The 24,793-nt window shown below is 35.2% G+C and overlaps 1 protein-coding gene across 1 annotated transcript in view; it reads right to left on the minus strand.

Moving 5' to 3' along the window:
- LOC126374071 (rap1 GTPase-activating protein 1) overlaps positions 1-24,793 on the minus strand; it is a 282,520-nt gene that overhangs the window by 190,165 nt on the left and 67,562 nt on the right. Inside the window, exons 2-3 of the mRNA XM_050020536.1 lie at positions 17,618-17,652; positions 2,203-2,416 (exon numbers count right to left, since the gene is read on the minus strand). Coding sequence (XP_049876493.1) covers positions 2,203-2,273 — 71 coding nt within the window. The 5' untranslated portion in view covers positions 2,274-2,416; positions 17,618-17,652. The remainder of the gene's footprint in view (positions 1-2,202; positions 2,417-17,617; positions 17,653-24,793) is intronic.

Raw genomic sequence — 24,793 nt, forward strand, 5'->3', positions numbered from 1 at the left:
CCCCCGTCGCAAACGGCGACATCTCGGCGGTGCAATGCGACGATTTTTTCCTACAAACTAGGTATTATACAATCAAGAAAAGTTGTACAGGTTATGTTCATAGTAACGATACCGAACGAGACTTATGTATGCGAATTTTATACACACGCACACATCGACAAATGCCGCATCAAAATCACTCTTATTTACCCAACCAACAGCCCCGGTTGACTGAGATACTGCTATTCTGTGTATCCACAGTCTTTCCATGAATATAGCCTATGGTACCGAGTGTTCTGTGTTACGCCAGACATTATTTTGGCACTCCTTTTGTAAGGAAAGGTCGTTGACATTCGACCTTATTTGGATAATATTAAGAGTGACATAACGAGCATTAGATAGTTCAATAACTATTATAATCTAAAAAAACCTTCATATACCTACGTTTTGGCGAAAACAACATTTCATGGGCAATATTGTGTATGTTTAAATCCCTGTCGCATTAATATTATGTGACATTTAGTGAGACTTACAATTAAATTTGTCAAAGAAGTTAATATGACATGGTACTATAGTGAATGCATATTTTATGCTCATGGCTGTACTATGAGAGGGACTACCTAGTTACCCTTAGGCACTAGAATGATATAGGCATTATTAGGAAGTATGTTGACGGAAGTACCTAAGTGTTTATGTAAAAGTTGCACTTTCGGTTCTTTAGTTGGTGTAACTTTACTAACAGGAATGAGATAAAATAAGGTAGGTAGGTACTAACTAACTTTTTAAGTAGGTAGTAATGAGAAAAAAAAACATAAAACATAAGCTCTCGACTATATCCCCATTGGGGTAAACAGAAGTACGGCCACGAGCATCAATACACTATGGTATCATGTCACATGAGTTTTTTGACAAATTGCACTGGCAGTCTCACTAAATGTCAAATACGTTAGTGCGACAGAGTCCTAAAGTGGGTGGGTTATACTGCTCATGACTGTACATCTATCCGAAGATGAACTAAGTACCCACTCCTCACCGAGCTTCCCAACGTGATAATAATGAACAATTATTGTTTTATTTTGCTATAGTCCTAATTTTAAAATCGCCAATCTTGTAGTTTAGTCTATTAATGACTCTGGACTACTCTGGCCAGAGTCTAGCCCGCACTTGATGATAGAACTGAAATAATAATATATTTTTGTTCCCTATATTTTCTATTGTACTCATCATCATCAATTTAAGAGCCACGCTCTTGTCGGTGCAGCAATTTCCATGCTACTTTTTAGGAAAAAATAGGGCAGTGGTATCCCTCTTGCCTTCCGCCCCGCAGTACTCTGACTGACGCAAGTGGAATGGCGCCCAGAGTAATTTATTACAAAGCCATTCTAGGACTCCTGTCCTCCGCCTCTGAATAGTACTGACAGTTACTGCTGCCCTCTGTCAGGTTCCAGGTTCTATTGTACTAAGGCATCTAAAATATTTAAACTTGTTTCAATCATACCCAGTGTGCACCAATACTGTTAGTACAGACAAACATGAACTCTGGCGTCCCAATAACTTTTTATTCGCAAAATTATGCCGGCGGGCGCCGCGTCGGCGTCGTCGCAATTCGCTAGATCGATACCTACCAAAATAGAAACGTAAACATAGCTTCACGCCTGTTTCCCCGAAGGGGTAGGTAGAGGTGTATAGTGTACACATCCATTCCTCGCCAGCTATGTTTAAGTCCCACCTATGTAATAAGGAGCGAGTCTATTGCCATTAACCGGGCACAAATTTTGGAAACCACGTGATATCAATTATCTATGAGCTAAAAGTGAATATAGCTAAAAGTGATTAATTGCTGCATGAGCAATAAGGCCGCCTGTTGTGCTTTTCTGTATATGCTGTCCTTATCTCTGTATTTTGTGTCCATTGTGCTCAATAAAGTATTTTATCTATCTATCTATCTATAGACCCATAAAGACGAATGCAGGAATATAATACTCGTAAAAAATAGTTTCATTTCTATAAATCTTTTACATCATTTAATGAAGCTTTCCTAAAAGTAGTCGAAGACACTTGTGTTGGGAATGTCTCGCTCTTCCAACGCAATACAGTTAGATAAAATAGATAATACAGGTGAGATAAATTGAAAAATCTCAGTCTGGGGACTTATGAAGTGAGTATATAACCCTCCTTTTGCGTCGCCGCAGTCGGATATAAAGTAAGTATAGTCTCGCTTACCCATTTTGCTGCGGCTGGTTTTCATCAGCTTCATTACTGACGATGGAATCTAACATTTGTATCTTCAACATTGTAGAACGTCACATGACAACAAGTTTACACTTTCTGCACTTGACATAGACACTACACTCGCACAGCTGTCACACTTTGTTTCACTTTCAATCCGATTCGGCGTAATGCTCAGGCGCAATGCTGCGTGACGGGGTGGTAGGACCTGCAACAAAGAAATAGGTAAACATACATAAATAGCCTATATACGTCCCACTGCTGGGCACAGGCCTCCCCTCAATCAACCGGAGGGGGTATGGAGCATACTCCACGCTGCTCCACTGTGGGTGTGGAGGTATTTTTACGGCTAATAGCCAGGACCAATGACTTAACGTGCCCTCCGAAGCACGGAATCAACTTCTTTTTTCAGACAATCAGGGACAATAAGGGAGGACCTTTGTTAAGTAAGGACTTAACAAAGGTCAGTCTCACAAAGTGATTTCGACAATGTCCCCATCGGGAGTCGAACCCGGACTTCCAGATCGTGAGCCTAACGCTCTAACCACTAGACCATGAAGGCTGTCGACAAAGAAATAAAACTTGTTAAAAAAAGTAAGTAGTTTAAAAAAAATAACAGACTTTAACATCTATCAAATAAAAGTAAAAAATAATATTTCGTAGAATTACAATGTCAAAATCTAAAGTCTGAATTCGACGCTACCAACGATACGAATATTATGCAATTCCAACAATGTTAAATACATAGGGGTCACATTTATAACTTCCTTTTTTTAAGTTGCTAAAAAATACACATACCTAAAGCAGCTCAAAACGTCCCAGTGAAGGGCACAGGATCCCTCAATAGATCGGAGTGCCAATGGAGCATACTTCACCAGCTGGTCTAGTCATCACCAGTGTGGGTCGATGGAGGTGTTTGGGCTCATTGTCTTTTTATCATTGTGGTGTAACTACAAATACCCGCCGTCCCGGGGGTGATGACATTCATGTGTTGGGCTCGTAGCTTTGACCAATAGTTTAACGTGCCTACCGAAAGTAACTCTTCAAAGCTTCGGAAGGCAAAAAAATACGTAGATAAGAACATACAAACTCACGCCCGTATTCCCCGAAGGGGTGGGCAGAGCTACGTATGAGTGGATAAGGTGAACCGTATGATGATAGGGGATCAGCCTATCGCTCTTACAGATGATCCATCATGTTCGCCAGGACGCTGTCCCTTTGTCGCCTTTTACGACATGCATGCACGTAGGTAAGAAATATGTTGCTAATAGTTATAATTTCTACTATGGAGCAAAGCTTGGGTTGTTTAGAAAGATTTACGTTTACTACTGATATGATGTCTTTCGATTAATGTTATAATTAATTAGAACGCGTCATTCCCGTGATAAATCAGTATCATACTTAGTTTATTTATCATTTTATCTCAAACATTTCCGAGATTCATATACTTATCCAGCTTTGCCTAAGTGCCATCGAAGAAAAAGAGACGTAATAATTTAACTATTTTTATTGTCCTCAAAATATATACAGCATCAATATATGAATCAGTGTGCATCATTGTGTGTCGTAGGTTTTACCTATGTAAACTTTTTATTATTATTATTAGTAAGTTTAAGCAATTTCCATAGCGGATTAATTTGTTTGTTTACAGGTATTTTCGACCGCCTTTAATTCTTGTTAATTGCGATAGTTTCTCCTGTTTCGCTATTGTTTTGGTTTAGTTATTTATGATATTAAATACTTCTCAGAATAAGTAATTATTTAGGATATTAGGTACTACCTGCTGCCGATTTTGATTGAAGTACCTTTCGTCATTATTTAATATTTTTATCAAGCATGGTATAAAAAAATTGTGTAAAAATTTAAGTCGTAGTACTGTAGTCTACGTGTTAATATTTATTATTTTATCACGTGTAACGATGCATAAAAATTTTGTACCTATTTTAGCTTAAAGTATGATTATTCAATGTTATTTTCTCTATTATTTATTCTCTGTATATCTATTTTGTAATCTTTTTTATAAACTGGGCCTTTAAAATCACATCTTTTGGGTACCAATGCTAACAAAGACATAACAATAGTGGCGCATTGGACTATTATCTTCCCGCCTATTACTACTCCCGGCATCGCGCCTACGCATTCTTTCTCTTTCTTCGGGTACCTGCTGGGGTAACCGATATTTCAAATTTCGAACCATGCCATTTTTTTTCTATGAATTTACTATGAATCCTAAAACGCGGTAACGAAGTTTTCTAAAAATTTTGTATATATACGATTTTGGGGCAGTTTAAACGGGAAGTCCGTTTCTACGCGGGTAGTGCGGCCTCGGCTGGTCCGAGGAAGCACATTATTTGGTTTGGATGTGAAGTACTGATAGTACGGAGCAAGCATCAGAAGGCAACACGCTGTTTGATGAGGAAAAGTGAAGTGCTAAGCACTCGACACAACCGACGTAGAAGTTTTGACTTCCTTTTTGTATTGGAAAAGTAGATAGACTACAGTGGCCTTAGCCAAGCAATGATTATGATAATCGAATCGACAGTAAAAGGGAATCAAGCCCATATATATTTATTATTACTGCTACTGACGTTTGATACAATCTACTCTAAGTAACAATAGGTCTTATATCAGCAAGTCCCGTTTTTTTCCATTTCATAATATATAGGTAATATGGTATATATTCACATATATAATTATCACGTTATATATTCTGATACACTTACCACCCGCGCCCGTATTGACTTCAATCGCGCTCCTGTCAATGTCCGTTAAGCTCCAAATTACAACGGCAACGTGGGCTAGCTTATAGGGGTACATGAGTTTTTTTCGATCACGATAAAAAGTAAAGTTGGGTAAAGTCACTCATCCAAATATGTAAAATAGAAACATTTTTTTTTTATATTGACTTTTATTTACCTATATAGTCAATAATCTCGACACGTAACGTAATATGTTACGACTATAAATATACTATGTATAATGTAGAATACCCAAAAACAAAGAAAAATTATAAATATTTTGTTATTCAAATTTATCATTTCCGACGAGACGTTTCTTAATGGGGTCCCGTCTGCGATGCGCATAAGCCTTACAATAATATCTGAGCAAGTAACAAATTAACGATAAATTCAAAATGTAAGGAGCAGGTGTTCAAAACAAGAACTTTGGTGCTAATAATTATAAGCACAAACACTTAGCAATTAGCTAGTAATCGTTAAGCCGTCGGTCTCGGTTACTACTTACTGATGTACCTAAGTAAGTAGTCGTTACATGAGTCATGTCAGGGGCCTTTGGCGGCTTAATAATAACCCTGACACCAGGGTTGATGAGGTTGGTAATTCACCTCACCACCCACATGATAGACGAAGATTAACTAGCGAACACGTAAAATACTCGCTATTGATATGCAAATACAGATTACAAATAGTATATTCAGGTGACATACATGTTTCTCATGGTGACAGATTACCATCCCATATAATGCCCTGAAGAAGACACAAACGTTATCCGTTCGTCGAGTTTGATAACTTGGCTGGAACAACGAGAAATTTTTTACTATGACAAGATGAGAACCTGAGTTGGTGCAATGGCCATGACAAGAGCTGTAAGGTGAGGAATGTTGAATTTATTCTCTTTGTGCTCAGATATTAACAGGTACATAGTAATATAAAATAATAATATATAATCTGGCAGAGAATCCAAGTTTAAATATAAAACAAACACGTCCTTCGAACTTTTCTCGTTGATTTGAAAACTTTTTCACTGGGGATTATTTTCAAGTTACTTATGGGTAATAATATAATATTTTGTACGAACACGTGGTCGCGATAAAACATTTATATTTCTATTGCAAATGCGACATACTGATAAGTAAGTATTTTACATATTGATATAAAATTATTTTAGTAATAAAACATCAGGCAAATATTTTTACTTCATTATTTTAAATAAAACCCACTCAATGAATTGGTCATTAATTAACTTAAAAAAAAACGGTTGTCAAAAGAATGCAAAATGAAATAGAAAATTCATTTGAGAGCAAACTAATTTTTTGATCTATTTATATAAGGATATTATTAGAATTTAAATTGACATTACACCTAGGTGTCCATACTATTGGTGTTGATTCCACCAGATATCTCCCAATTCCGTCGACAAGGGAAAAGAGCGGATGATTGACAGAAAATTTAAAATAAATGAGACGGATGCATTAAATAGGCATCTCGCTGGTATGCAGCCCTTTTATTGTGCTGGTAAATTAATACTATCAGGTTATACATGCAACAATATATATTTATACCAACACGTTTAAGATTTAAGTGTGTTCCATAATTACATTTTGACGATTTCTGCCAATTTATTAATGTAATTTATTAATCTCTTTCCTTTGCGGTGTATTTATAAGAGAATAAATAATTATGTAAGTAGCTATATTTAGCGTTGGAGTTACGTACTTTATTAATAATTCCTTTTAGAACACCTTTCATACGAAAATCAAACCTAATTCCACGTCTGTGATATGAAGTAAATTATGTACGAAGAATATAAATGACTCAACAACCCGGCGACCCTTGTCGACGTACTCAGACGGCACATGACGTCATAGCAATATACAATATTATAGGTACTACCCACCTGTTGCATTACCCTCAAGTTCTCCCGGTCTTTGGTCTTTGTGACTAATAATGACATTTTACGTCGTTTTCACTGAATTCGACTTACCATATGATCATAGATAATTGATATCACATGGTTTCCAGGATTTGTGCCCGATTAATCGCAATGGGCTCGCCCCATAGGTATTACGCGGCGAGGAGTGGGTATACTATACACCTCTGCGTATCCTTTCGGAGATACAGGCATGATGTTTTAAATAACATAATATTTATTATTATGTTTGTTACGTCGTAATGTTCGCTCCTATTAGAGAAAGTACACAAACTCTCATACTGGTTTTTACGAAATCCCCAGGAAGATAAGCAGCGGAACGCCATTCGATCCTGCCCGCATGAAGCGTGTTTTGTGTTATTAACACTTTCACGGACACAACGCCTATACCTATAGACGTTATCCCGTTCTCAAGATTTCTAAATGTCAATCTATTATGAATGAAAGGTCAATGACCGGTGGTCAAGCATGTTCCTTTTTTCACTCATACCTACAAAAGAATATTAACTCAACACAATATAGCATGACGCCTTTATCCCTGAAGGGCTAGGTAGAAGTGCATATAGTATATACCGTCATGCACTTCTCGTCAGCTATGTTATAATATTAACAGGGTCACAGCGGCTGCGACGACAGTTTTTTGCATTAAGTGCAAAATACAAAATTAACTCGGTAAAAAATCGTCACTTAGTTTTTCTTGCAAAGGGTACCTCTGACTACCCCAATTGGGATATAATTAGTCGTGAGCTTATGTTATGTAAAAAAGGGATGTCACTTTCGCTCTCCTGCGGTGTTGGCGAGATCAGGAATCTGAACTCCGACCAGGGAGTGAAGAAGAAGATGCGGCGCTCATCTCTCCTCCAAACTCCTTTTAAATCTGCTAAGCAGCTCACACAAATTTGGAACTGCACAAACGGCGCAGTAAGGGTCTGGACATGAACAAACAATTTCGATTCTCAAACAAATGCACTAAGAGTGCAATTTCCCGAGAAGAACGAGACATCCCCAATGCGATATGTTTTAGCTATTCTCATATCGTTGATAGTTAGAAAACTTCGATACCGCGTTTTAGGACTGTGCCTACGAGTGATAAAAAAAATACCTATCACTACTTTTTCTAATTCATTTTTTTTAAACTATTTTAGATTTTTCTATTATTTCAAAAATGCCTCAAAGACAGTACAGATAAAACTAAATAGACAAACATATATAAATATTTCTTATTTGAAAAAAGAATCTTTAACCGATGTGTAATCCTAACAGAAAGTAAATTATTTTGAAGAAAATTTTGTTATGATATTTATTTAAAATTGTGTCGCATAGACTGATTTTTTGAAATTATATAAGTTGTGCCATCTAGTTTTACGATGTTGAACTATAATCTCTTTTGTTTTGAGGGTAATTTTAAATCCAAATATCTACAAATCTGAGAGCTGCTGTCGTTAAAATTGTGTTAGTAAACAATCACAAGTAAACAAGAAAGTGCCAATGTTTTCGATAATTATAAATGGAAATGGAATCGCGTTGAGTGATTGAAATTAAAACCGCTACAGAGGTTTACGTGAATTTACTTCGAGCAACAAGTATGTAACAATTATTTAAGTATTATTTACCTACTTTAAAATTAAAGTAACTTAAGACTTCATAAATAATAAATCTCGAAAAAAATACGGAGGTATCTATTCGTTATATTTATAAAATTTAATAAGAACAAGAACATTTTAGTGATAATTAGTTTTATATAAGCATTAGTTATTTTAAGTAACAAAATATTTGGAAAATTTGTAGTGTTGTGATTCTGATTAAGTTAGGTAATTAAATATTTATGTATATGCATAAGACTATAGTATGGGACTATTTGAACGACTGACAACCCTCAAAGTGTTGATGAATATTTTCTGAAGTGTTAATAAGTTTCTACCCATTGCTCATTGTTTTACCGCATATTTAGGGTTAAGTTTAACATGAAATTAAAATGCTGGAAGTGATAGATGTGGTAAGAGTAGTTAGTAGAAGTGAAATTGATGGATTAGGCAAAATATTATGTGACATAACTTAGACGTGGTTAGAGCTGTAATAAACTGTAGGTACCATAATAGTTATTTGTTACATAATATCTTGTAGTGTTTCTATTTTTACCTATGAGTGTGAAGGTGTAACGCCATCTATTATCCTTCACCGTGATCTGCTGCATTCAAAATTTAAAATAATAAAAGGTGTCAAAAATTCTTCGGCGTTCATGTTAGGACCATCCGATATGCACTCTGTGCCAAATACCGACAAGCCTAGAGGTAGGTTCACTGGGAGGACTAAATCACGCTGGAATACCATGATTCAGAGTTGCAGGATTGGTATACCAGCTCCTACGAACTGGTTTAACGCGAAGAAACGGACACCTCTCTAAGGGACATTTCGATTTGTATTTATACAAAAATTTTAGAAAACTTCGTAACCGCGTTTTAGAACTTTTACCTGATCTATTCTCTAGTTTTGGGGCTATCGAGCAAGGGATTGGTTAGGGTGCCTTTTTTTTGAGGATTTGTATCCATTGTTTGACGAAAAAATGGTTGAAAAAAGATACCACGCTCTTTCCTATTGCACCGGTTTCATAAGTTAAGTACTTAGGTATTTTATTTCTTAAGATATAAATGGAAGTGAATTGATCAGGGAGATCGCTCGAAGGCTCAAAGTCAGAGGGGATAACCCTAGGTCTGAGTCTTACCTGGTCCAACGCTTATCAATGTCTGTACAACGCAGAAATGCCACCAGTGTGATGGGTTAGTTTGGACTAGGTCAGACTCAAATCACTTAAGCGTCTAATTGGATGTGACGAGGTTATGTATGTTTCTGATCATTTGGCAAATTGTTTTGTTTTTTATCTTTATTTAAGTACTGTAACTGTCTTGTATGTACTATTAAATAAATATAACTAAAATAGAAGTTGGAATTGACTACGTAACACTAATAAGCCTTTTTCTAGTTTTACATCTTTCATTAAATCAGATGTTTTACCTCACAAAAAATTTAATATAAATTGAGATCCAGTAGGTTAGGTTCTGAGGAAAACGAGTAAGTATAAAATTAAAGAATTTATGTACTAAATGATTTTCAGTTCAGCTTTTCATCGAGAATAAATTCAGTGATATAATGAGAAACGACCTACTGTTTTTACTTACCCTGATGAAAATAGAATACTAATTTAAATTTTGTTATTATTATAGGTACTTAGGGTACAGGTACTTACTTAAAAAGTACACGTTCGAGCTCTAAACCATTCGAATTCGACTTTTATGAGTTTGAATTTATGTTTGGATCATAGATAATTATATCAGCCTCCATGTCTAGTGGTTAGAGCGTTAGGCTCACGATCTGGAGGTCCGGGTCCGATTCCCGAGGGAGACATTGTCGGAATCACTTTATGAGACTGTCCTATGTTTGGTAAGGATTTTACAGGCTTGAATCACCTGAGTGTCTGAAAAAATAAGTTGATTCCGTGCTTCGGAGGGCACGTTAAGCCATGGGTCCTGGCTATTAGCCGTAAAGAATACCTCCACCAACCCGCAGTGGAGCAGCGTGGTGGAGTATGCTCCACATCCCCTCCGGTTGATTGAGGGGAGGCCTGTGCCCAGCAGCGGGACGTATATAGGCTATTTATATTATGTATATCACGTGATTTTTAGGATTTGTACCCGGGTAAGGGCGGTAAACTCGCCCTTTAACATACAATATAACTGGCGAGGAGTATTTACTACACACCTCTGCCTATCCTTTCGGGGATACAGGCGTGGTACCTACTATGTTATGTCATATTTTGTGTTGAATTTTATTAGGAAAATCTTTTCCCAGCTACTTGAAGTTATTTTATAAGTTGCAACATTTTACAAGGTTGCTGTTAAAAAATATTGCCCTCATAACGTGGTTATTGCCCGTCATTCTTATTTCCTCCGCAAAGAGCCGAGAAATAAAGTTCGTTTATGACCTAGCATCGTCTAGGCGATATTGTAGCCTGTAATTTATATGTTGACATCAAGAAAATTGTTTCGACGAGATTATTTGTTACGGGATTACAATTCACTTAGGCACGGAACACAATGCAGGAAACTAGGGAATGCAATCCCGACTCGAGATCACAAATTCTCGGGAAATATTCGGGATCTCGTGTTATTCATCAAAAAAATGTAAAGTCAGGATGGCTGAAAACGATGAATACTGCTTTTTTGTGACTCTGAGGTTACTTAAAACAAAACATTTTTTGAAAGAAAACAAAAACCATTATTCTTCAATATTACTAACTAAATAATGAAGTTTTCTTTGGAAATCAGCATAATCAAAACAAAAAGTATAACTCGAGGGGATTCGCCTAATCCCGTAAATATCTAATGGGTTCTCGTCATATAATGCTTCGGTATTAAGAAAAAAAAGAGATCTCTCGAGATCGGGATCCTCATCATCGGGATTGCATTCCCTACAGGAAACACTTACAGGAAACATAGACAGATGCTCTTATACAATTATCATCATCTCCCTAGCGTTATCCCGTTTTTCACAGGGTCCGGTTACCTTTAACCTTTTGACAGGTCCGGTTTTTTACAGAAGCAACTGCCTGTCTGACCTTACAACCCGCGAAAGGAAAAGCAGTACAGCCCAGTACAGGTTACGGCACATACCTCCGAAAATGCATTTCTCGGGAATGAGGGTTTCCTCACGATGTTTTCCTTCAGAGCTAAGCACGAGATGCTCATTCAAAAAAAAATAAATAAAATAATAATAATATAATGTTTTTGTAAATATGTTTGAGGTAACAGGGGTGGTACTCGTAATGTCATCATGTACATAGAAAGTGGCTACAAGTTGTATTTTATTACTTGTGACTCTGCCTACCCTATTAGGGATTATGGGCGTTATTTTATGTACGCATGCGATATGCGGTCTGCGGTAACGGTTGTTGCATATCGCATAAGTACATAATTGATGTTGGAAGAATATTATTAGTACCTAATTTCTCGCGGTTATTTCTTTATGTTTTATGTCTCGAGAATTGGGTAGATTCAATATTGAAAATTACACAATAAATTAATGCACCAAACGGGGTGTTTGTTCGGCATTGCATTGTTGATACAAGCAAATAGGTAGATTGGGGGGTCTATAAAGAGCACCTTGTAGTAATTCATCTAGAAAACAATATTACAATTTGACATTTGCGCATATAAAAGCAAAGTCAACAAATGTCAAATAGCAATATTGCATTTTTAGATGTATTGCTTCAATTTGGCCTTTTTAACCAAGTCACGATGACTTTTTATAATTACATGTTATAAAAATAGAAATTAATAAGCCGAATTATAATTATTGTTTTAGCGATTATTGGAACAAATGAGATCGATAAGTTTTAATTAAAATTATTATAACGAGGTCGCTAAGGCTCATTCACACTACCTTCATTCATGTAAGGACCCCGCATTAAAAATAATGAAGGGTATTCTAGCATCAAAATATAATTTATTTGAAATTATTATGAGGGAAAGTCATATATTTATAAATACTCCTAAGTCGTACATAGGTACATATTATATGCCTAGACGGGTGGCCACAAGTAGATAATCAGAATCAGAAGTCAGCTGTCAGACATTGTTGATACTATCCTTAAGGTGGCGGCGGTTGAGTTTATTTATATACATAATTATAATGTTTAATTACATGTTTATGTAGGTACCATATTGATCATTATGGAATTTACTTTATAATGAATTTACTTTTTCCTTATTACGAGCCCTAACGATGATAAATTCATTAGTACTTTGTTTTAAAATGTTGTTTCAAACAAATATATATTTTTAAATATTTAGAATTTTTATATTCGATGATAAGTTCTATATGTATAATTTTGTATATCAAATTCAGTGGTAAACAATCGACATGTACGTTGATTTTCATTTCAGTATTTTTTAATAATAAGCCTAAAGGCTTGTCTGTTTTTTGTGTTGAGTATACATTTATTTTCTCTGGTATTCAGAAATATGATACCTAACAATAATTTACAGTGGTCAATGACGCAGCTTGAAACATAGTGTCATAGTGCAATGCGATATTGAAGCTATTATTTTTGTACATTCTGAACAAACCATAAACCAATCATCTACACGGGGCCTATGTGCATCAAGATCAATCCGCCAGAGTATGAGGTTTATACGATTCAAATGCATTGTGGCTCAGAAAAGATCTAAAGCACAGTCAAATAAAAGAAGGAAAAGTGAAAAATTGAGTGCCTGTTAAAGAGTAAACCCTATAAAATCACGATCCATAAGTTAAACAGAAGACTGTACATGTGACTGTGTGTCTATTGGTGTGTGACATTGTGATATGGAATTTGAATCCCGCAAAGTCATCGAACGTATCGGTGTTTCTATATCTTCAATTTGTGTGTTACTTCTAGTAACAACATGGTGCATTCTACCAAAATGGCGTACACTCCAGAATTACATATCTATGAACCAAGTCATAGTATCTGCCTTTTACATGTGGTGTCCAGACATCTTAAAGCTAATTGGATTTCAAAATAGAATTTTAATGAACATAATTTACTTTTTCTTGTTATGTATGACAACTTCTTGGTCACTAGTAGCTTCATTGGTTGCGTATTTGAAATTAGTGTTACTGCATTCAGGTAAAATTAGTTACGAGAAACGATTTGTAACTTTATTTGCTTTTGTAATATCGTCTTTAGTGTTAGTATTCAGTTTTTGCGCAGCGACGGTAGCTAAGCTAGACAAATGGTTTGGTTTGTTTTTTACATTGTTTCCTATCATTATGATTATTTTGACTTTCAATTTCGTTATATATATAAAAGTGGTTGTATTTGTAATATGTGGGAGTAAATTTTCAAAAAAAAGCTGTACTAGAGCAATCTCTTTGGTTGGAGTTGCGATTTTGTGTGACGGATTCCTTATAGTAAGTGTAATTTTATTTTTGTTCATAGAATTTTCGTGTTCTGATTGTTTCGAAATATTAGAAACAGCTTTGTTCTCATTAAGGTTGATACCACAAACTGTATTAGTTTTGTTCAACAGGCCTTCAAGGAAGCTTTGGAGAAATTTTATACGACAATATCGAAATCAATTCCAGGTTTAAGCACATCTGGGGCCTTAGCCAAGTTGCATACCATTATGACAGCGACAGTGATAAAAAGTATGGGATTAATATAAGGTGACGTGTCGATTGTCATAATCGTTTGCAACTTGGCTAATTAAAAGTATTTTTTTATTTAATTTTTTAACAAACTCAGTCATCTAATTACAATTTGTATTAATAAAAAATAGACAACATAATTTATTATCATTCTCTTGAGAGCTTGTATTATATTTGTAAACAATCGCGATCATTATTACAAGAGAATATTGCATATTATGTTTGTATCTTGAATCTATTTACGGCTGACCGATGTCGCTGATTAAAAATGAAAACTCAATGCATCGATGTGAGTCGAAATGGAACAGTTGCCTCGATATCAGATGCCCTGTATATGGAATAGCTTTATTTTTATCTTGCTTACTTTATCGACAGCTCGGTTTTAAGAACATGATAATACAGATGATTATCTACTACCTCATACTAATACTAGGTCCTACTACTCCTAATCCTTGTGGTTTAAATACTTAAATATGAATTGAGAATGTACCACACTGCTTACAGTCCTCGAGCCTACTTAAGTTGAAACGTTTATGACAATCGTCACTGACAGAAACATAAAGTGATATATCGAATCATGTATTTTTATCACTGTCACTAACAATAATCATAATAATAATCGTTTGTAACTTGGCTTAGGACCTGTATATTTCATGTACTTAGTAGAAGTTGAACTAAAAAATTGTAACAATTGAATTAATTGTCTCTGATACATAATAAATTGTATAGCGACAAGTAAGTCTATAGTATGTAAGTAAGCGAATAGTAAGTCTGTAACGTTGTTACTAAGGATACGAGCATAGAATAAGAAATAATACTACGTACACGAGTCTGATGGTTTTTAACGGCGTGCCTGATTATTAGGGCTGCCAGAGGAAGACCTAGAAGGACGCCATCACATCACTAATTTAAGAGCCACGCTCTTGTCGGTGTAGCACTCCTCTCTATACCAATTTTTAGGGAAAAATTGAGCAGTGGTTTCCCTCTTGCCTTCTAAAGAAGAACGTACGCAGAATGACGTACATTGACCAAATTGGGGAGGTCCTTAAAAAGGTTTAATGCGATCTACTTTGACCGGCACTTATATATTTAAAACGATTGATGAATACGGAGAAAGCAAAAGAAGTGTGTCAGGATCGAAACAAATGAAATTCCGTAATCTCTGCTAACCCCGCCGGTGCGGTGGGAAATAGGTGTGATTTATTATTGCATTATGTATTTATGTGTAAGATAGCAGCTGAACGAGTTTATGTTTTTCATTCGCTTTCTTTTTTTGACGGAGTTATCGTAGATTTTCTGCAGTTGCATGAACTATCTACTTGGCTGGATTCATTCGCTCAGTATACATATATACCAAAAAAAAAAAACAGTACAGGTACGTAAGGTACCTTCACTAGTGTGTGTCTAGACAATTACGTCGATAGGTATAACATACCTATCTAAGAAAGGGGCTGTCATAAATATCTACTGAGTCACTAAAGTTTGCATTTGGGACATCTTCGGAGGGATAATATCAATGACGTCCCAATAGCGCCCTTTTACCTACACGTTGTCTTTGTGCTTAAGGAGGTTACTTATGCTGTCTACCCATCCCTCAATGTTTCTGCAGACAAAATTATACTGTTTTTTGAATAAATTCTCTATAAAAGATGTGTTGTTGATACGTAAAGTAAATGGATTTTATCGAGACATAATTTTTGTATGTTATCTCGTAGATGAATCTTATCTTATCTTATTTAGCCTATACGATCCCACTGCTGGGCAAAGGCCTCCCCTTGATTTTTCCACTCCTCTCGACTTTGCGCGATCTTTTGCGCGGTCTGCCTCGACTTCTAAGCCCGCCCTGACGTATCCAGTGAGTAACGACTCGTGCCCACCGCTCCGGATGCATGGGGGTGGGGGGGCTATGTCCAGCAGCAATATTACTATTTAACATGATGTCTTGCTATGTTCCTTTTTAATCCCCCTGTTCTTCACTATTGTAAGACAGAACTGGTTTTAGAATCGTCAAACTAAACTAAAATTTGAGTTGGTGTGTATAGGAATCGGGTCCATTATAAAATTAATAATAACAATGTTGTTAATTTCTTTTTGTTTTTCTTTGACTAGATAGAAATATTTGAAGTTCTTATTAAGTACACATTTTGTTTGATTTTGTAGAAAATTCTCTTGGAAAGATTGCTTAGGTACCGTTTTAATCATGTTACCTATAAAATAATATTTCGACTAGAATTCAAAATCTTTTTATTTCGTTGGTATTCCAACATAAGTAATAGGTACATAAAACTAGATAGATAGATAAACTATTAACTTCTTATATATTTATTTAGGAAAAGTTCCTTTACTGTCTTAAAACATTTATTCACTTCGAAGTATATTCTCATTAAGTAGACAAGAACTGTCGTCAGGGGCAGTTTCCTTGTCAGGAATAATTAAATTAAATCTTTCAAGGTACGTGAATAACCTTTAGGTCTAATGCAAAGCCCGCCATTTCGGCTGGAAAACTTTAAGTGCTGGTCCAAAGGGACTCGAGGCGATTCTGTTTTATTACGTAAGCGCGGGTCCATTTTGAGGTTGATCATAGAAGGGACTAGTATTGAACGGTACGGTAACTCTTCGCCCCGCACCAATTCTGCACCAAGCTAGATTTACCTCACCCCCTTGGGGTCTTACTTTGGTCCAAATGGCCGTAAGCCTCTAAAGTGGTTATCATACGATGAGGTCGTGGTCGCCGTTGGCAGTAAAACGGTTGGAAAGGTAGTGTTGACTTGTATGTAAACCGTTCATTTTTAACACGAGCACCGGCAGCAGGTAGTACAGCGAAGACGACTGCGCGGTCGACCGCGTGTAATAACCGCCTAAAGGGAAACGTACTTTTACAGACCAGGGTTGTATTTTATATTTTCTTACGAACCAATCTATTACTTAACTAAGTACGGTTATCATAATCATATAATCATAATATAATCATAAATAGCAGTCATATACTTCACTTTTCTTTCTTTGAGATTGTTGAATGAGTGTCGATTGATTCGCGATCGACAATAGTCTAATATATTTGTATCAAATATGTTTCTTTTCGATTAAGAACGCAAGCTCCTGTGTCATTAGAAATATTTTTGTACTTATCCACTTTTGCTCCAAACATTTCGTTAGGCATTTTACTATTCGGTTTCATAGGTAAGTGCCATGAATTTTTATGACATATTATCTACCCTTACCCTTTCAGTAAAAAACCCGATATTTTTTTAGGTCTACCTTTTGATATTCTGGCGAAGAATAACATAACTTAGACAGTATAAAAATTATTTGAAATAACATAAATTGTATATTAACACTCAGTAAAAGTATCTACTTGCAGATCAACGATATGCTCTTGCATATTTAAGTTTTATTATTAAACTGCTAAGTGTTCTTTTGCTTAAATTTGTTTCTAACCTAGTGGTTACCATAAAAAACGATAATGATAGTTACAATGAAAATAGCAATGAATATAAAATTTCATTTGAATATGAGTATATACTGTTATATTATGAACGAAATCAAAATATTTTACCTAAATTGTCGTCCTCTTCTGTGATATGAGTTGATCTGAAACAAAAATAAAAATAATGTATGTATGAATGGAATATGCATAGATTTATATAATAGAAACAACTAACACAATATTTTTGACTCATATTTTTTTTATATAGCGGGTTTTTTATACCTCATACAATTCATTTTATGACAGAGGAAGGCTTGCAGAGGAAGACCGAGAAGGACTTACGATGACCAAATTGGAGATGCCCTTAGAAAAGGTTTAATACGATCTACTCTGAACCGGCGTGCGTGTATGAAGCGATTGATGAATGTGGAGGAAGCAAGAGAAGTGCTGCGATCCTGACAGGATCGAAGCAAATGGAATTCTATAGTCTCTGCTTACCCCGGTGGGAAATAGGCGTGAGTTTATGTATGTATGTACAATTCATTTTATGTTTATCTTTCCAATATTTCCATTAAAATAACTCATACATATAAGAATATACCACTAACAAACCATGTCACATTACGCAGTCAAGTTAAAATAGTAGGTACCTATAGCCTTTAGCTGTTCACATATTTGTCACCGCATAAAATAGAGTAATCCCCAGTCAATTTCATTTTATATGAAAATAGATATTTTGTACGGGAAACATTTCATCCTTCACTCAGCAACGTCAATATTAGACGATAAAATGGGTATTGCCCTATTGGAAAATCCTATAATAATAGATTCAAGGTATCTTCTTTCTACGAAAAATGATAATATTAGTGACATACAAGTATCTAAGTTTTTTTCTTTTTTGGAGGTATTGAGTACTGGGGGGTTAAAAATGCTACATCGAAGCAATTTATCTAAAAGCAATATTGCTATTTGTAATTTGTTTTAATTGCGTACTTACTTTTGTCAAAATGCAATATTGCTTTATTAGATGAATCGCTTCGATGTGGCCTTTTGTCTTTATTACTTACATAAAAAACAATATATACAATCAATAATATAAATAAAAAATATAATTTGTTTGTATGTTCGTATAACTCATACCGTTGTAAACCTCGTAAGCGTATTTTTACCGACTTCAAAAAAGGAGGAGGTTCTCAATTCGATCGTATATTTTTTTTTTTGCTAAATCACATTTAGATGTGGAACAAACTCTCGCAATAGACACGCTAGTTTCAATCCAGGTAACATACTGTATGATAACATACACATAACATACTGTGGTCTCAATTTTTACCCGGAATTAAATTAATTCACAGAAACCGAAGTTGAACACAATCACATCTGAATGAGATTTTTCAAAAAGGCGCTTACGTGGTTGTAATATAGGGTCGATATTAGGGAATGCAATCCCGACTCGAGATCGCAAATTCGAGATCCCACGGGATTGGAAATATCAATCCCGCAGTTCATAAAATAATGTAATATTAGGATGGCTGGAAACAATGAAAACTGCTTGTTTGTGATAGTGAGGTTAATTAAAACAAAATATTATTTGAAAGAAAACATAAACCTTTATTTTTCTATATTACTAACTAAATAATTAAGTTTTATTTGGAAATCAGCATAATCAAAACAAAAATTATAACTCAAGGAGATTCGCCCAATCCCGTCATCTCGAATGGGATGTCGTCATATTATGCTTCGGGATTGATCGCCTAGTCGATATGCGAAATTGCCTCATTTTAATTCATGATTTCATGATTTCGTGATTTCGTAACATACGTCGAGTCAGATGTTTAGACCAGAACACGAATTGAATGTCCGATGAATAATAACCACCCATAGGAGGGGCCTATGACCGAAATCGCCATTGACATTGAATAGGCTAGACCTTATTATTTATGTTAATGTTGTATAAGACGATGCATTTGTATTGTAACTTGTAAACATGTATGTATATTGCTAGGTTGATGCAGTATAATGTTAGAAACGTTCTGTAAAATCAATCTTCGTATCTAAATCTTGGTCTTCAAATCTTCTGATGATGGTTCTGCTTACCTCTGTGGGGATTAACTAGCGTGGGTGACCGTATCTGTATCCTTCAAAACAATATTTCCTTCTTATTTTCCTTTACCTATTAATACTCTTTTATTATTAAGTATCTGATCACCCCAAGGCCGCATGACGATTGTATTGTTCTGTAAGGTTCAAGTAATGAATATTCGATAAGCGTGCCCCATGTTAAATATTTCGATGGAAAGTCTCCATAGTGTTACAATGATTAGTATACAACCAGTGTGGTAAGAAACAAATGATACACGCATATCTGCTCTTACACAGAACTGACGGGAGTGGACACACCTCTCACTAAAAAACATTACTTAGGATGTATGGGGGCTCTAAGGAGAATAGATCAAAATATAATCACGTCAAACAACGTCCTGAGACGTTTGTACCGAGTGAGAGCCCTCAGCTAGCTAGCCAAGTAGTTAATGCCATATGCGGCAAATCTAAAATTCTACAACTACAAATTCTACAATGAGTCACGTCAAAAAAATATAAAGGACGATAGATTGAACCGCATATTGATGATGGACTACCAGCCCATCGCACATAATATAAATAGGTCTGTACTTGGAGACTTGATTAAAAATATTGTCATTTTGTAAAATTATTGTCTTATAGCAAGTTACCGTACTGCTGCATATTGTATATTCGTAGTGTTGTTAATGTTCGATTCACGCATTGCAGTCAGTAAACATGTATGTATGTATGTATGACTTCGATCGAAGTGTTTACAAATGGCACTCAGAAGTGACCCAAAATTTTTTTGACTTTCGTTCTCAATTAATCGAGAGTTGACAGTGAAAGCTATTCAAAATGCTATTGTGTTTTCAAGCGATACTTAAAAAAAGAAGAACCATAAATAGCATAAGTTAGTAGACACTAAGTACCATACAATCAAATCAAATTAGGTCCTAGGTTCGATGCCCGGTGGGGAAACAAACACTCTAACAAAAATCACTTTGTGCCGATTGTCTTAAAAGTAAGATCAGTTCAAGCTTCTGTGGACACGTTAAGCAGTCGGTCCCGGAAATATTTACTTAAGTAAATAGATATATACTTATTCGTAACCTGAACCTTGTTAGGGCCCTTTGGCGGCTCAATAGTAACCCTGAGATTGATGAGTTCGGTCATTGATCCCACAATTCCACACGAGAAAATAAGAAGCAATGAGGCCCTGTTGATCCTTTCTGTGATTCTGTCACATTTTCTGTACCTACTCAATAAAATATCATATTAGAATATGTGTTTTTGTGCTGTCTATATAATTAGTGTGTTGATTTATACCTAATATTAGAATCGTCATGACCATTAGTTACTGGATATCCTGTTTACCAGGATAAAATTAACACAAATCCTCAAAGGACGAATGATAACGACGAATAAATTATTAACTTCATATTATAGACTCCTGGGAAAACAAATACTTTGAGTCAAATTGAATTAAATTAATCAAGTAGATATCAACCGCATACTTATAAAACGGGCAGATACCTCATAAATATTCAAATTGATGTGTACTTAAAGTAATGAAACTCATTTATACAGAACACTTTTAACTTGATCTGGCTTCGCCAGGGTAATTTTTTACCCTTTATTCTTCTTGTAGAAATGCCGTTTAAGTAATATACCTCTCTTGTCTATTTTGATATGGCGAATTGTTTCACTTCCTTATGAGACACGATGTTCGTCTTCTCTTTAATTTGTTCCATGTAAGCTCTTCTTGGTCTTCCCCTTTCGCTCTTTCCTTCTATCTTCCCTTCTATGACGATTTTAATATATTCCTCGTGTCTTACTATATGTATCATCTTCCCTCTTCTGTCCTTAATTATAATGAGTAATATACTTACCTGGTAATCATAAAAAACCCAAATTAAATTATTTATTGGTTCTAGAGACAGAATTCCTTTTTGCTCGACTGCGGCGAAGCAAAACAGAGGGTTATGTGTTTGACCGCTATGTATGTATGTGTGTGTGTATGCAAGTCTATTACCACCTATCTTCTAACTCCCCTGTCAGAATTTAACAAATGAGGTATCATTTGAAGCGTCTTGATTGTCCGGTCGTTATAGGCTAGTGACTTTGCGTAAAAATCAATGTGGCGCCATCTAGAGGACATTAAACTGAGGACGAAAAATATATTTTTTTCTTGTTTTAAACTGTTTAGAGCACGATATTCCGAAGTCGGGTTTTAATTTTTAAGTTTTTATTTTTATTATACTAGGTTAGATGTACTAATTCAAATGATATAAAACAATTTCTACATTTTAGTTTAACATTATTTAAACAGTAATAAATCATACTGGAGCTGTATGACATGTGAAGTCCCGTTAAATTCATAAAACATGTACGCCCTATTGTAAACCCTGATGTTATAATTATAGCAATTTTGCATACGTGACATGACGGTCGGTCGTACATTCATAACAGTGATTACATATTTAGGACAATAGAACCAAATGTTAGGTTTTTATTCAGTAACATAACTAATTATAAGCAAATAAACAATCGGATACAAATTGTAAACCAATCTTGTTTAAAACAATAGGTAAGTTAATAGCAAAGAGTTATGTCCAAACATTTAAACTTTATGGGACCCTTGATAATTGTAATATAATTATGTAATTATTTTCTCTTATGCAACAAAACAAATATCAGATGTGGCTGCAAGTTGGTTTATGTTTATTTGTCTCTCTTTCTACTCTAGTAAAATAACAGGCATGTAAATGCTTGTAATATTATAAGACGCTCAAAACATAATGTTAACCGATCTTCTACTACTGTTTATGACACGGGAAGTCCCGTTAAATTCATAAAACATGCACGCCCTATTGTAAAGCCATCATCAGACACACAGTTACGCAAACACAATAACAGTAGTTTTAACGTTAACAAAACACTGGTCGTGTTTTTCACAATTCCCTACCATTGTCTTTGAAATCGATTGAAATAATTATTCTCACGTTCCAGAAGATATATGCCATTGTCACAAGATAATTGCAATTCAAACTTGATATGAATTTAATACCAGAATGTCACGTTTGAAATGAAAAACAATGTAGCTTATTAAATCAAATCAAATATTCTTCATTGCACAGGAATACAAGAAACATTTTAAAACATACACAAGAAAGACTACAGCATAACTGGCGGCCTTATTGCTCTACAGAAATTTCTTCCGGGCGATCAGAGGCTGGATTACATTTAGGTACTGGATGGTGCCGATAAAATAAATAAACAAAGTTATGGAAAATGATGTGCCCATTAATCAAATTCAACTGGAGGAATATGTAGAATGATTTGACGGCGAGACGTAATAAATATACTTATATTGGGTAACGGTCTTTTCGTAAAATAATAATGCATTTTCTTAAGGCGTAAAAAAGGTGCCAACATTTCAGAAAAAAATCCACAGAAATTATTAAACCATGATATTATATAGAAGAAGATGTAATGATATTTATGATGTACCTATTTATGTAGTATTATGTAGGATTATGTAGTACATGAAATGAGGGTGATAATGAGCATTTAGGAGTATACATTGTTTTGAGTTTACGCGGTTATTATAATAATTAAAACACACAATGACGGGTTCTTACCGCGTTTAAATCAGGGATATGAGACTCCCGATATTTCGACACTGTTGCAAGTGCCATGATCACGGGATGACTGATCAGATTGGAGTGGAGTAGGTAGATCCATAATTTTCTACGGGCAGACATATCCCTGATTTAAACGCGGTAAGAACCCGTTATTAAGTGTTTTAATTATCATTTAGGAGTATGTTTGGGGTAACTTAGAATAAGGAATTAGTAGTGTGATAAATAAGTGTTTTGGTACTTATGGAAGAAAATGTAGTGACGAAAATTATTGAGAGTATGAGTTCGGAATGATAAGCAGCGAAGAAATGCCTTTCTAAAACCATATCCTCATTGTTACAAGTACGAACCAAACCACTAGTTGCCGATATTCAAAGCGGGCTACTGAACCAAGCGCAACGCATTACAGCTAATTAATAATTTTTCCACTACATTAGACCCCTGATTACGTTCACGTTCCACAGCACAAGGGTTCTATTATTAATTCGTGGTTTACAAATAGCCCTGCCGTTGTGGTACTAAATTAAGTTGTCAAAAGCAGCCTATACCTCGTGTGATGCAATCTGCCTTGTGTATTGTTTCGGGTTATATAAAACACTGGATGACGCGTGTAAGGGAGTTTGGGCTATAAATATGAGGTTATCCCAAACTTTTTGTTACCTATGGCGAAATATATTTTTTAGTCTTTTCTTTTTCTACTGACAGTAAATACAGATTATCTTTTTGAAGGAAAACAGATCTTGTGAACTCTTCTCTGTACTTACATATTAAATTTTTCATAAATCTAAAATACAGAAGTGTAGTTGATGAATGGAATATTATAATATTAAAACGCAAGTACGTTTCAAATACCTTCACTCGTAATAAAAAGTAAATAGGAAAAAAACAGATTCACTGATATTCATGAAGCTTCACTTCAAACTTTATATTTATCTCATTGAAACATGTTATTCAAAAGAATATTTTATTTAAGCCTTTTCATCATTCGCAAATATGTTCTATTTTGAAGGCAAACATTTTAATATTTTAAAACATGAGAGAGACCAAAATTGGTAATGTAACTTATTATATATTTTTTGTATTACATTAAATTCTCTTGAGGATTTTTGTTCCATTTAGGTTATTATTTTTGTTCATGCCCAAATATATTATTTAGGTAAGTAAGTACATTGTCCCAAAAAATCTTCAAAGCATAAGTAGTTATTTCCGTTGTAGAAAAACGTTTGACTCTGTAAAGGGGGGAGATGAAGTGAAATATTCAATTCTTATATTTTTGTTATGAAAAGATATTAAATCATCAAGGGCACAAATTCGGACTTTATACGGGATCCCACGCGGAGTATCCCTGGCTTTGACTCCAAACGAAAAATCTGGACCCGACTGAACCGGTGTAGGACCAACCATGGAAAGTCGAACCATCGCTTACATAAATGGGGCTTAAAGGAGTCGCCATACTGTGAATGTGGTCACCTGGATCAATGCTGCATTGTGTGACCGATGCGACAGAGACTTAGTTAAGGGAGCTTAAGCTGGATATATCCACGCAGCATCGGTCCACCCAGGATATTTTATTTTTGTCTGCCATACGCAATAATAATAA

The sequence above is a fragment of the Pectinophora gossypiella genome, chromosome 16 (assembly GCF_024362695.1).
Source record: "Pectinophora gossypiella chromosome 16, ilPecGoss1.1, whole genome shotgun sequence".
Lineage (NCBI taxonomy): Eukaryota > Metazoa > Arthropoda > Insecta > Lepidoptera > Gelechiidae > Pectinophora > Pectinophora gossypiella.